Source organism: Pithys albifrons, chromosome 19 (genome assembly GCF_047495875.1).
Source record: "Pithys albifrons albifrons isolate INPA30051 chromosome 19, PitAlb_v1, whole genome shotgun sequence".
Taxonomy (NCBI): Eukaryota; Metazoa; Chordata; class Aves; order Passeriformes; family Thamnophilidae; genus Pithys; species Pithys albifrons.
In genome coordinates, this window is record NC_092476.1 from 7,973,128 (window position 1) to 7,986,887 (window position 13,760).

At 40.8% G+C, this 13,760-nt stretch overlaps 1 protein-coding gene across 10 annotated transcripts in view; it reads right to left on the bottom strand.

Annotated features, from left to right (window-relative positions):
- The window catches only part of TNRC6C (trinucleotide repeat containing adaptor 6C), a 97,351-nt gene that overhangs the window by 20,350 nt on the left and 63,241 nt on the right, over window positions 1-13,760 (bottom strand). For 5 of the 10 annotated variants that reach the window (XM_071573735.1, XM_071573731.1, XM_071573727.1 and 2 more), the window contains 6 exons: window positions 5,979-6,188; window positions 4,631-4,797; window positions 3,884-3,988; window positions 3,359-3,439; window positions 2,683-2,740; window positions 2,333-2,478 (listed from right to left, as the gene is read on the bottom strand). In XM_071573735.1, coding sequence (XP_071429836.1) covers window positions 2,333-2,478; window positions 2,683-2,740; window positions 3,359-3,439; window positions 3,884-3,988; window positions 4,631-4,797; window positions 5,979-6,188 — 767 coding nt within the window. The remainder of the gene's footprint in view (window positions 1-2,332; window positions 2,479-2,682; window positions 2,741-3,358; window positions 3,440-3,883; window positions 3,989-4,630; window positions 4,798-5,978; window positions 6,189-13,760) is intronic. The other 5 variants (XM_071573733.1, XM_071573734.1, XM_071573730.1 and 2 more) reach the window with 2 other exon arrangements.

Genomic DNA, 13,760 nt, shown 5'->3' on the forward strand with positions numbered 1-13,760 from the left:
CCTGCCAACAACTGTCACTTCATGAATCAAAATGGCCTAACAGAGAGTGAGGCTCATGAATTTGGCAGAGGTGTTTATACAAAGTCAGTTAGAGAAGCAGTAGGTAGAAAATACCCACTGACTTCCTTAAAAAAAAAGGTTTTTAAAAAAAACAAACTTACGCAAAAGAGAAAGTTAAAGTAATAAAATCTCATCTTAAAATAAGTTCTCTTCAAATCAATCAGGAGTTAAGTATAGCCAAAAGAAACTTGGAGGAAATGCAGCACTCAAAGAAATACTCATTATACACAGGAAGATGAAAGTGGTGTCAAAACTTGGAAGTTCAAAAAAGAAACAGTCACCAAATCACAGGAAGCAGAGATGAAGCAAAGAGGAATTTTAAGTCAAGCTTAAAATTCTAGTGATTATTATCTAATTGCAAGGCCTAAAAAAAGTGTTTCTGCATAATAACAAAGTATCCTATTTATTGCCTCAGTGACAAAAAACAGTCACAGTCACCCAGAGATTACTGGGATCAGAAGGTGAAGGATGGGGTTGAAATAAACGCAACAAATATGATGTTTGAATTAGAAACAAGAAAAAAATCTACTTAAAAAGTAAGGAAAAGTCAGGCCTGGAAATTCTCCTCAAATGCATAAGGTTGAAAAAATTAAGCACTGGCTTTACCTGTCAGAGAAAATGCAGAAGAAAAATGATGGAGTCTCAGCACAGGTGAGCTGAGAGAATTAGTGAGAGAGGGGTACCAATGAGCACACCAACCCAACCTAAAATTACATGAAGGAGAACCTTGCAGAACTTACTGACGGCTCAGCAAAGCCAATAAAAGGATAATGACTTGGCAAGGCAGTAAGTAAAACAGGGAATATTGGCTGGAATGCTCTGTCCAGCTGTGCAGAGAGCTTGTTCCTCACAATGATGACCCAAGCAGGAAACGAGACAGCTCCAGACTCATGCTCTGAAATAGCACCACAAAGGGCAAAAAGCTTTTGGAGAAGAGGAGTTGCTCTATTAGCATAAGCTGTGAATCTGGAAGGAATTTCTTTCGGGGGAAAAAGATCTTTTCTTAGAGTAGGAACTATATTTATTTAATTCACTTAACAAGTTGCTCAACACTGTGATAGCTAACAAACAGTGTGGGATTATTTCCTTTGTTATCGCAAAGACACTGTGACAGATTATGCCTAGACTGATAGATTTTACTTGTTGTATGAATATTAATGATTTTAGTACTCCCTTCTCAATAGTTGTGTTTAACATATGTTTCCATAATTATGCATCATGCTGCACACAATGCACCTCTCTCTCTGGCAATAATTTTCCTGCTGAAGATATTGTTATCCAAGAAAAGGAAAGATGAACTTGTGTGCATGCATCGATTTTGTGGCCTTCAATTAACACATTCCTTAAAGTTTACCATAGCTAAGAATGAACTTTATATATAAGTAGGTATCATTACTGCCTCACATCCTGTACACAGCTAATGTGAAATGAATTGGTTTCAGCACAGTTTGTGAAAAGCACCAATTTCTGTGTTCAGAATTTACCACCACCCATCCCTATGAACCTTTAAATAGCCTGTGAAATACAGACTGGCATCTGAGACTATTCTTTCCTTATCAATAATTTTCAGGGGGATTCTGAGGTGATTTGGTGGGAAATCAGGTTGTGAATCTCATTTCCTACTGAAGCACTTTTCCATACATTCTTTTATTTAGTCACTTTGAATTTTGGACACCACAAACTTCTGGAGCCTTCTCCTCAGTCATTAAATGGTGCTGGAAAATTTGTCATACGTGATCACAGAAAGGGAAGCTCTTTGGAGAAGCTATTTGTGACTGTGTGTGTGTGCTCTGAGACTTAACAAAAATATCTCAGCTTCTCCCTCCTATTTACATACTGAACTTCCACTGAAATCTGTAAGAAGCTCAAAACTCAAAGAGGAATTGGGAGCCTAATTCTTGAAGATTTTGGCCTTGGTCCTGCCTGACTGTTAGTGTGGGCAAGGGTCACTGACTGTCTGGACCCTGACAGAGTGAAAGGATTTATGTGCTTCATCTCTTTGCTTTTCCCACTTCTAGTTTCATTATATTACTGATTCCTTGGTAAGTTTTCAAGTGTAAAACTGGCAATGACCATTGTTTATTTCTATGTGGAAATCAAATCACTGGTCCTTTGCACAAGAACTGACTTCTCCACAGGATTAAAAAAAGACAAGAAAAGGAATTTCTATCACATTTATCTCTACGCTTTCTAAACAGACAGTGGAAATCATCAATATTTCTACACTGTGCACACTCTGACTCGTGTATCACATTCCTGTTTGGGAACTTACCTTGTCAAGGAAGGTGGGGCGGTCCATGGAAGACTCTTTGGAGATTGGTGGTGGGCGGCAGCCAAGGGGTTTGGTGACCATTCCATTATAGTCGGTCACTCCCATTCCACGCTTGTCCATTTCCACCTTCTTTTCCAGCAGAGCACCTGCACAGAAAAGGGAATTATATTGGAAAACGTGTCACAGAGACAGTGAAGTAGCCAACAATAGTTCAGAGAAATACATCTTGCTTGCAAAAGCAAGAAAATAAATACTATCTAATTGATCTGGATATAATAAAACTCCCAGAAGTGTGAAGGGTTCCTGCGTTGCTTTAAAGACACAAAAAAATTACTTACACAGATACTTACTCATGGCCTGATCGAGATTCATACTGTTGCTCTTCAAGGCCTCTTCCGCTGGCTCTCTCTGTCAAAAATAAGAATTATGTTAAGAAAAAAGGTAATCACACTCATAGAATTTCAAAGCAACCTGAGAAAACAGATACACCTCTTAAATACCAGATTTAGTGTTTACTCTGCAGCCTAAATAATGTCTTGAGCACACTTTTTTCTGCTTTTGGCAATTCCCACAATTCAGTTGTTTCAGTTTCTTGAGTACCAGTTCTACAAGGTCAAATCACACTGTTCTGCTTAAATATCTTTGTCTTTTCTATGAACAACTTAATTATCACAATTACTTTTCACACAAAAAAATACAGCTATACTCTCATTTTACCTGTTTAATATGAAAAGGGGAACAGGAATGGAATTATTACTGTAGCTCAAAGCAATACCTGTTGTTATGGAACTCTGAACATCAAAATATGACAAATGCCATCATGCAAAGTATATCCTCAGTGATTTCTGAGCACTTCATTATTTACAACAGATTTCTGAAATCAGAGTCTAAATGCAGGTAACAGAGCTACTTCCTGGCCTGAAGAAGAGACTGAAGATGTTTCTGTAGCTACAGTCTGAAAGAAATTAAGTCAGAACTCTGAGCTACCAAAGCTAAGTCAGAGGTGTCTGTCTGAGCACTACTCACAGGGAAGCCCATGTCTGTGAGCTGTTTTATCAGACGGTTCATGATCCAGGCCTCATCCTGCTTGCTAGATGTCTTCATGCCCTTAGTAAATAAATGGGAGATTGCATTAATGGGCTGGTTTCCATGATCATAGTGGTGAGATGTACACAAAAGAAATGGTAAGTGTTTTTTATTAATAACACATGCTACTGAAAGATGTATTAGTACATTAATTCAGAAAGTATTGAAGAACCCTCCGAGCAACGCGACTACGATTCTCTTCCCCCAAAAGTGTAACGAATTTTATCTCAGCTGAAGAGGTGTTCAGTGTACTATTTAGTATTTGATTTGCCGACCACTGAATTAAAGCCACCTTTGAATTTACGTATTTCATTTTAATCCTTGGCAGAAAATCGTAATGAAATAAAGCTGAAATAGTACAACACTTCCTGAAAAACATTCCCAAAAACAAGTTTGCAACCTTGAAGTTAAGAATGTTACTCAGTGTATTTTCTTAAAAACAAACAAGAGCGTCTAGATAAACACCTTTAAAAGATCTCTGTGCAGCTTTTCTATCACAAAATCCTTAAGAAGTCTCTTCCTTTCAGTTCTCCAGAAAGTACCAAGGGACAAGCGCGGATTTGTTTTGGGCTGCGGACAGTACAAGAAACAACCATACTTGATCAAATCACCGGCCTAACTGTTGGCTAATGGAACAACAAACAAAGTGGCTAATGCATTCCCAATTCCTTTAAGTTACAGCCTGGCCTTGTCCTGAAATAAAGACTGTGCAATGGAAAACTTCCTCACACAATTGTCTATGTTCTTGGTTGAATGCAGCATTAATACAAGTTCGCTTTGTTCTCACACACACAGTGTACAATTATCTGCTGGTTCCTCACAAATAGAAAACAGCTATTTTTGTTAAACAACTCCATCACAAACTACTGGTTTCCCACCATGGGAAGTGTCTGAAAGCCCCCATAGCACCTTTTCTCATTTTGTTAATACATTATCATTTTAGAATACATGGAAGCTTATAAAACTTAAAAAACAAAGGCAACAACAGCAAAACTCCTGAAGCATCTAGCATGCCTAAATGCAAAGATCTCCCATTTTCCCCTGGAAACAAGGTAGGCTGTACTTGAACCACTGTAGTGGCAAGATGTGCTTGTGTTCAGGTGTCAAGAGATCTAATTTCAGGTGTAATGCAACAGCAAATTTGTGACAACTTATTCTACAAATATACTAATTCCACTCTTTTTAGAGAGAGTATCTTTATTTTTGTTTTACCTTTTGAAGTCCTTTCTTCGGGGCATTCCCCCAGGAATTACAGGAGGAGCTGCTCTCTTGTGAAGCAGTATTATTCCACATATCTCCTTCTTCATCTTCCCACTGACTAGTACTGAGATTCACTTCGTCCCCACCACTGCCCCAGCCTTCTTGCATAGATTTTGAAGCTGGAGGGAAAGAGGGAAAAGTCTTACTCAGTTTCCTGCAAATTTTACAGAAATATCTTTTTCTTCCACATCCAGCATGCTAATATGAGTATGTCCAAGAGACACGGAGGTTTATCAAATAGTTAAATTGGCATTAAATGAGAAGGACACTTTCTTTGAAGCCAGCAAAACAGAAAAGTTCTCTAAATACTTAGAGAAGAAAAAGCAACCCAGCAACAAGTCTTGCTTTTCCCAGAAAAAGCAAGATTTGTGGTCATGGCCACTCCAGTCTCCTAAGAATGAGGAACCAAAATATGACCACACACTTGTTAAATGCTACTTTGCCTTCAATGAATCTCACCATTTTAGCTGCCACATTCTTCTGATGACAAAACCCAAATTTTGAGGTCATTAATTGCTAGAAACTTGTTTCCAGCTTGGAAGAATGGAATCTGAAAGGAGCTCGTGGGCTGCAAGGAACACTGTCTATTCAGCGATGAGGCTGTGCCACCTCAGTCCATTCTATTCTGTTTACTCTGTTTAAAGCTGGGATTACTCATCTTAAGACCTCTCGCTTCTCCTTTTATGTTTTCTGAGCCTTCTAACTCTCTCTCAAAACAGTATTTTGCAGGAGTGAACTTAAGGCAACTCCCACATCCAAAGCAGAAGCCAAAAGCAATCACCATAACCTTCAGGGCATTCAGAGATGGAGCATTTTCATCAAATAACCTGAGTTAGAAATCACGAAGCAGGAAGTAGTTCAGGATGTTCCTGAACCTGTGAACAACAGCTGAAGAAAATACCTACTCCCCCAAGTTTGACCCAATAGTGAGGTTACCACTAGTTGTTTCCAGGTGTTGTTTTTCCTACCTTGGCTGAACTCTGCTGCTTCTCATCCCAGGCACAGGTTTCTTTAGGCACCTACTCATGTTCTGCAGCTCCACAGTTCCTGCCTCTCTACCATGTTGCTTTCCAAGTACACAAAACAGCTCTCCTTTAAATTTACTGGATCAATGCACTATATTCATATTTTTGAATTAATTTGGTATTTGCAGCATCAACATTTTGAGGCAGCGAATGTAACTTTGAGAACTAAACTAAGGCAGTCTCTGATTTCAATGCACAGAAAACCACTAGAAGGAACAAACCCACCTTCCCCTCTTCTCCCCCAACCTCTTAGGACGGTGACATCCATGTCCTACCTGGTTTGCACAGTGCTGGGGCAGCAGCTGGAGCGTTTGTTCTTCCATAAGTCCCTGCTGGCTCAGCAGGATTCTCTCCCCACCCAGTCCCACTGCTGGGGGGTTTCCCCCACGCCGAAGTGCCGTTATCAACTGCAGCAGAAGGGGATGAGGGCTCTCCCCAAGAAGCTTCGGTCTTTGAGTGGACAGCAGGCATCTCTCCCCAGCCTGCTGGAGCAAGGGAAGGAGAACAGTGATGAGAGGAAATGCCTCTTTTGTCAGTCATTTCAAAGGTAGATATTTTACTGTTTCTTTGGAGAAGACATGAATCAGTAAGTACACGCAGTGATTCTAATTCAGTGGATTAAATTTTTTTAAATCCCTTAGATTTGGTCCCAAAAGTCTTTTTCTTAATTGAATAGTAACAGCAAGTGGTCAAGGCAGAAAGTGGTTTTTTCCACAGCCAGGAGAAGCCAGGTGAGCACCACACCGGATCCCAAGGAGCAGCTGCTTAAAACGTGACTTCTCAGAGCAGCTTAAACAGGGCTCAGGGACCCCAGGCAGCAGGGTCAGTGTCCAGGATGCCCAGGCTGTCTCAGGCCTTCTTTCACTGAAAGGTTTTTAACTTATTTTAATTCCTTTTAACTATTTACAAATTATAAAATCTCTTTTCTCATGTCCTATGAGTAAGATGCTATTTGTTGGTTATTATGGTTGACTGTATTCCCTATGAACCCCTTCATCACTAAGCCCCTACACTATAATAACTGTAGTTTTTAAAGGGAACTAGACAAGACTGCAATTGGGATAGTCAAACCATGAGGAATGGCAGGTGGAAGTCCCTGTTTTGCTACAGTGTGCTGCAGTAACTCACTGGAAGACATAAGCTACTATGCAGGAACAGCCTTAGTCTGGCTTGGCTTGAACGTAATGCGCTTAAATCCATATGACATGATTTTAGCCCTCAAGGAACAGCCAGAGAGCTTCTGAGTCCTGCAGACCAACCCTGACCAACACAGCAGAAGCATAAATTGCATTTACAACCACCATTACCAGAGCTTTTTCTGAAGAGAGAAGTTGGATCAAAGATTGAGTTCAAGGCGCCTTCTAAATATATACAAAGGAGATGCATAACAAGCAAGAAAACAAGAATACAGATACCTGATACCAACCTATTTTTCCACAATTATAAAAAATTACACCTCATTACTTGACAGCCAAGATCTCAACAAGTATTGCAGAATTCAGTCTGCTTAAAATTTCTCCTGGTAATTAGGCTGCTAATTCAGGAACTTGTTTGTTTTTCATTGGAGATGGTTATTATAAAGATGGGTATTTTATAACTGAAGGACTAAATGCCTGCCTGGCCACAGAACTATTCCTTTTTTGCTCCCCAATGTACTCTGTAAAAGTACTCTAGAAAGGTTTCAAAGAGCAGGGACAACATTTTCTCCATAATCTGACACCTAGAATAGGTAGGCAATGGCAAGGAAGTCACCACAGAACTGTGTCTAAGAGTACCCCGAAATACTTTGTATAACCAAGCAATAGCATTTCACTGAGCAACAAGTCTCTGCAGAACTCAGTGATTTCCACAGAATTCATGTTACCAGAAACTGCAGCAACATCCACTGCCAAAAACAACTCAAAACATTGGCCAGCAAAGCAAAAAATTCCTTTTAAATAGATGTGCTCAGATCTGTCCATGGCTCCAGTGCTCCCATATTAGATATTTATTTTAGGTTCTATTTCTTAAAGCCACTGTAGCTCTCTCAGACCCTGATCAATGTGCAGATGGCACAAACCACGGCCAAACTGCGCCAAGATGTTCAGCAACAAACAGCTTAATAAAACTCCTTCACTGCCAGCAAGATCCACTGTGTGTTAAAGCATGCTCCTGAAACAACTCAAAATGTCACTGTTTCATTAGAGTGATTTCTGTTTAAAACAAAAACACTGTGGTTTAGGCTCTATCAACCTTATTTTAAGGTGTGTAAACGAGATAAACTGGCAGATTTACAGATGTATCTAAATGAACTTCTGCTTAACGCGACAGCTTCCTCGGTGTTGCACCTGAAATACTTATTTCAAGGTTTCTGCTTGTATTTTCAAGGCAATTTTATTTAAGGAAGGCTTTATTTGAATTTCTGCCTCGCTACTCAGGAGGCAACTGGAAGACAACTGCATGTATTTAATCATATTGGCAGCTGAAAAAGATTAACTGCAGGCAAATGAAACAGAAAACAAAACATCCCTACAGCACCAACCAGACTACAAATACAGACAGAGTTCATGCAACCTATACTGGAAACTCTACCTGATTCATTTAAGAAATCATCCTTAAAACACAATTCATGTATTAAAAAGCCCAAGTGTGCTATATTACGGAATAAAAACCTCAAAAGAACTGGTCCTGCTGTTGCTCTTTAGTATAAATTCAGCAACATCAATAAAGGCCACAGATGTGTAATGTCCAAGTTATTTTAAGTGCTTTTGAATTCACTGAGCAGTAAATAATACAGGATTACAAATAATGGAGGAACTAACCTTTCCTAAATGAGAATAATCCAAGTATATAAAAGCAAACAAAATAAATCAACAAAAAGATTTCAGAACTATCTTAGCACATCAAATAAAGTGGAGGAAATTAGTAAATAAACCCTGAGGGCTGTTGGAGAGATAACCTATGCACTGCAAGAATTAACCTGGGTGTAAATTCCTGAATACTTCTCAGTTGCAAACCTGTTTCCTCTCTAAGCACCTGCTGTCCCAACATTATTGTCTCTGTGCTACCTTTTTATGACTCCACACGATTCTATTTTAGACATTTTCAAGGTGAATAAAGTTACATTTTTGCATGCATGATGCAAAACTCTGCATGGCTGTTGGGAGGGCAAACAACTTCACAGTGGCTTCAAAACCTGAACCTGCTTCACGTTTTCAAAAAATTCTGCTTGGAGAAAACTTTTTAACTTCTTTATGAAAATGAGTTTAGGCTTTCCCAAGAAAAAGCTCCTTAAAACCCACCCAGATCTGCAGGAGTGTTGTTTCGCAACAGAACGAGCTCCATTAAGGGCTTCTTTGGCAACAAAGTGAGGTTTTAGTACTGAAGTTTTTAAACACTGTTAGGATTGCACGAAACAAAAAGATCACAGTGAGTAATAAACATGGACACATTGGCAGAGCTTTGTTTTATAGAAATAAAAACATAAGTAACATTGGGCCACAGCCAACAGGAAATCCTCAAGGGAAAGTGAAATGTTAACTAAGCTGGGGCAGGATGCAGTTGTTTTCCCTCAAAATAACCCTATAGTCATTTGGATGGCAAAAATTGTTTTCCCTGAAGTTGTTGGTCAGTGATAAATACCAGAACACACGACTACAATACAGGCAAACCAAAATATCCAAACCTTATGTAGATAAAAAATGGAAAGGAATTAAGTAAAAAAGTGATTGTTTACTAATTAGACATTGGTCTGTGAATAAAATAAAAGAGATTAAGCTATAGGGTGTGCATGTACAAGGGAGGATTATATATATATGTGTATATATTTAAGAGCCACCTATAACCTTTAACCTTTCAAATTTTCATTTTCTGAAAGGGATTCCAGTTCATGCAGTGGAACTCTGTGATTTATTGTGCCACTCAGCATTCAGGAGCTCTAATTTGGGCTTCAGCAGTGAGATCACCCTTGTGTGAAAATCAAGGGCAGGCCTCTCATCATCACCTGGCTGCCCCCCAAAAACCTGGCTATTCATGGGATTTTTGACCTAAAATCCCCACAGAGAAGCCTATGTAATCTTTCTTTTGCTTTTTCTTTCCTCAGCTGGAGGAGAGGTGGTTGGAACCCTGCCAGGCTCTATCAACCTAATGGGAACAGGAAAGCATCGAGCCCACTCCTCAGCACTTGGAGGAAGGATCTGGTGCTGTTTGGGATCCAAAAAAATCTTTTAATCATTCCTGTTTGAAAAACCTCCTCTCACTTTTTACTCCCCTTGTATCAAAGTTGCATGAATTAAAAGTGCTGGGAAGAATTATGCACAAGTAATTTAAATTAAAATCAAATCTAACTCAAACCCACCAGCTTTCTGCTCTTCTTTCTAAGTAACTCACTGGAGGTTTGGGGCCAAGCTCCTAGAACCAGAAAGGACTACATTTATCACATAATCTAACCCTGTGTGTCCCCCCTTCCTTTTTTTTTTTCTTTTACAATAGAAAAAGAAACTCCTTAGAGCATTCTGCATTTTCATCAAGTGTGTACCAACATCTGCTTCCCATCAAGAGCTTTTAAGTTCTGCGTTCAAAGAATCTGCAGAACTTCTGGGGATGGGTGACAACTTGAATAGTAAGACTGTAACTTGGCCTCTATTTCTAAACTAAAAAAGCATAAACTTCAAGTCCAAAAGGGACTGCTAATCTTTTGTGAACCCTAATTGGTGCTGTAAAGCAAAATTAAAATCCACTTCTTTGCTTTCAGGATGTGTGACTGTGGTATCTTACAGCTGGACCACCTTCCTGACTTATACAGGAACAGAATCCAGGATTCCTTATTCATTCTATTCCCTGAATGAGATTGGAAAAGCATGTCATGATCCATACAGATGACAAAATGCCTGTGGTAACTATGTAATTCAAGTGGTCCAAGATTTTAGATGAGCTCCTAACTCTGCCCTGTGGCACAGCCTCTAATGGCACAACCATGCTTTGCATGGAAATTCTGTACATGGAAAAGAACTGTTGCTGGATGAAATTTGGATGTGGATTACAGAAGTCTACATGTTACAGGATTCTCGTCTCCCTTCCTGCAGAGGCTGGAAAAGCAAAGCCAAGAGAGGGAACTGGAGTATGAATAACCACAGTTAAACAGCACGACTCCAAGCTGCAGGTCCTGTCTGTGTGGGAGGGACGACACTCACTACTTGCTTCCCCATCTTTTAGCTCTCCCAGATGGGAGATGATTTGTAGATGTTTCAAGTCTGTGTAATTTCCACACAGACCAAGAGGATATTGCTCTGCAGCTGCCATGTGCTTACATGCACTGGGAAAACTGGGCCTCCTGCACTCCAAATGGGAAGTTAATGGGATCACTTCAAACTGCAATTCTTGCTCTCTGTGTAAGATAAGCACAAGGCTGGTCCCTCTCGGGCAGTCACAAGTAAACATGGGCAGGACACACCAAGGAACAGGGGACTGCTCCTCGCTTCCTTTTGCAGATTAGACACTAATCCTTCAAAATATTCCCTTGTTTGGCCTTTATACCTGTACCTCTCTACACAGCTCTACAGATATGGAGCAAAAATACACAACAAAAGGGCTAATTTGTGCCTCCAACAGCTTGACCTTTTAATAAGAGAATTGTATTTTGAACTGTCGTCACTATTACTCTTTTGATACTTTCTCGCCTGCTGACTTCAGTATATTCTGAAAGTTGGCTTTGCGTATCGTAAAATGTTATAAAAAAATAAATATTTTCTTATCTTAGAGTCTTTTTAATTCAGATTTAGCAAGATGGCCAAGACTGTCACTTCAACCTGGTCATGAAGCAGCTTGAGCAGGAGGTTACAAATTCATAAGCAGTTCTCAGTGTATAAACATATTGCTTCAAATAAACCTTTCCTTTGCTACTGTCCATTCTCCACAGGAACCACTGCAGGTTAACACCAGGTTTTAAATCCCCTTTTCAAAATCTGAAAGACTCAGAACTCTAAGTTTTCCTCTTCAACATATTAGATTATTTAATAGCATTAACAATGCATTGCTGTGTATGAACAGTTTTACAGGCACTGATGTAACCCTACAAAAACCACCTTAATGAAAAACAAGACCTCACCCAAACCAACCAAGAATTCAATTCCGTGATACCTCCACTACAATTCAGGAATCTGAATTCTTGTTCCATAGGTAAAGTTTTAAAATCGGATGAAATAAGTTTAAAAAAAATTAATTAACAATCTCGTATGTTGGACTGACCAAGTGCCAATCTGTTTAAAGATTTCTCCTTTTGGAGCACATATTATTCTATGAGACCAGATGGGATCCATCCCAGGGTGATGAAGGAGCTGGCAGAAGAGCTTGCCAAACCGCTCTCCATCATCTTCCAACAGTCCTGGCTCTCTGGGGAGGTCCCAGATGATTGGAGGTTGGCGAATGTCACCCCAATCCACAAAAAGGGCTGCAAGCAGGACCCTGGCAACTACAGGCCTGTCAGCCTGACCTCTGTGCCTGGCAGGGTTATGGAGCAGTTCATCCTGAGTGCAATCACACAGCACCTTCAGGGTGGACAAGGGATTAGACCCAGCCAGCATGGGTTTAGGAGGGGCAGGTCCTGTCTGACCAACCTGATCTCTTTCTACGATCAGGTGACCCACCTGGTGGATGAGGGGAAGGCTGTGGATGTGGTCTATCTGGACTTCAGCAAGGCCTTTGATACTGTCTCCCATAATATACTCCTGAAAAAGCTGGTAGCCCATGGCTTAGACAAGTGTAGCCTCTCCTGGATTAAGAGCTGGCTGGAGGGTCGGGCCCAGAGAGTGCTGGTGAACGGAGCTGCATCCAGCTGGCGGCCAGTCACCAGTGGTGTTCCCCAGGGGTCTGTGTTGGGTCCAGTCCTGTTTAACATCTTTATTGATGATTTAGATGAGGGGATTGAGTCCATCATCAGCAAATTTGCTGATGACACCAAGTTGGGAGGGAGTGTCGACCTGCTGGAAGGCAGGAGGGCTCTGCAGAGGGATCTGGATAGACTTGAGAGATGGGCTGATTCCAATGGGATGAAGTTCAACAAGGCCAAGTGCTGGGTCCTGCACTTTGGCCACAACAACCCCCTGCAGCGCTACAGGCTGGGCACAGAGTGGCTGGAGAGCAGCCAGGCAGAAAAGGACCTTGGAGTACTAATTGACAGGAAGCTCAACATGAGTCAACAGTGTGCCCAGGTGGCCAAGAAGGCCAATGGGATCCTGTCCTGTATCAAAAATAGCGTGGCCAGCAGGACCAGGGAAGTGATCCTTCCCCTGTACTCTGCATTGGTGAGGCCACACCTTGAGTACTGTGTTCAGTTCTGGGCCCCTCAGTTCAGAAAGGATATTGAGATGCTGGAGCGGGTCCAGAGAAGAGCAACAAGGCTGGTGAAGGGACTGGAGCACAAGTCCTATGGGGAGAGGCTGAGGGAGCTGGGGTTGTTTAGCCTGGAGAAGAGGAGGCTCAGAGGTGACCTCATCACTGTCTATAACTACCTGAAGGGAAGTTATAGCCAGGTGGGGGCTGGTCTCTTCTCCCAGGCACTCAGCAATAGAACAAGGGGGCATGGGCTTAAGCTCTGCCAGGGGAAATTTAAGTTGGATATCAGAAAAAAATTTTTTACAGAGAGAGTAATCAGGCATTGGAATGGGCTGCCCGGAGAGGTGGTGGATTCACCATCCCTAGAGATCTTTAAATGCAGATTGGACGTGGCGCTGGGTGCCATGATCTAGTAAATGAGCTAGAGTTGGACCAAGGGTTGGACTCGATGATCTTGGAGGTCTTTTCCAACCCAATCGATTCTATGATTCTATGATTCTATTAAAATTTTTATTAAAATAGCATGTGCTCCAATAGCATGTGCCTCAACTGTTAAAATATTTGACCAGAATGGGGAACATAAGATTATTTTTACACAGACATCAGAGTAAATTCGAATTATTTCACAACATCAAAGAGAAAAATGCTGGAAATGAGAGAACAAATCCCACTTAGAAAAAAATGTGGTTAAAAAGAGAGTATTCAACCATGACCAAGACAAAACAAAAACCTAGAGACAAAAATCA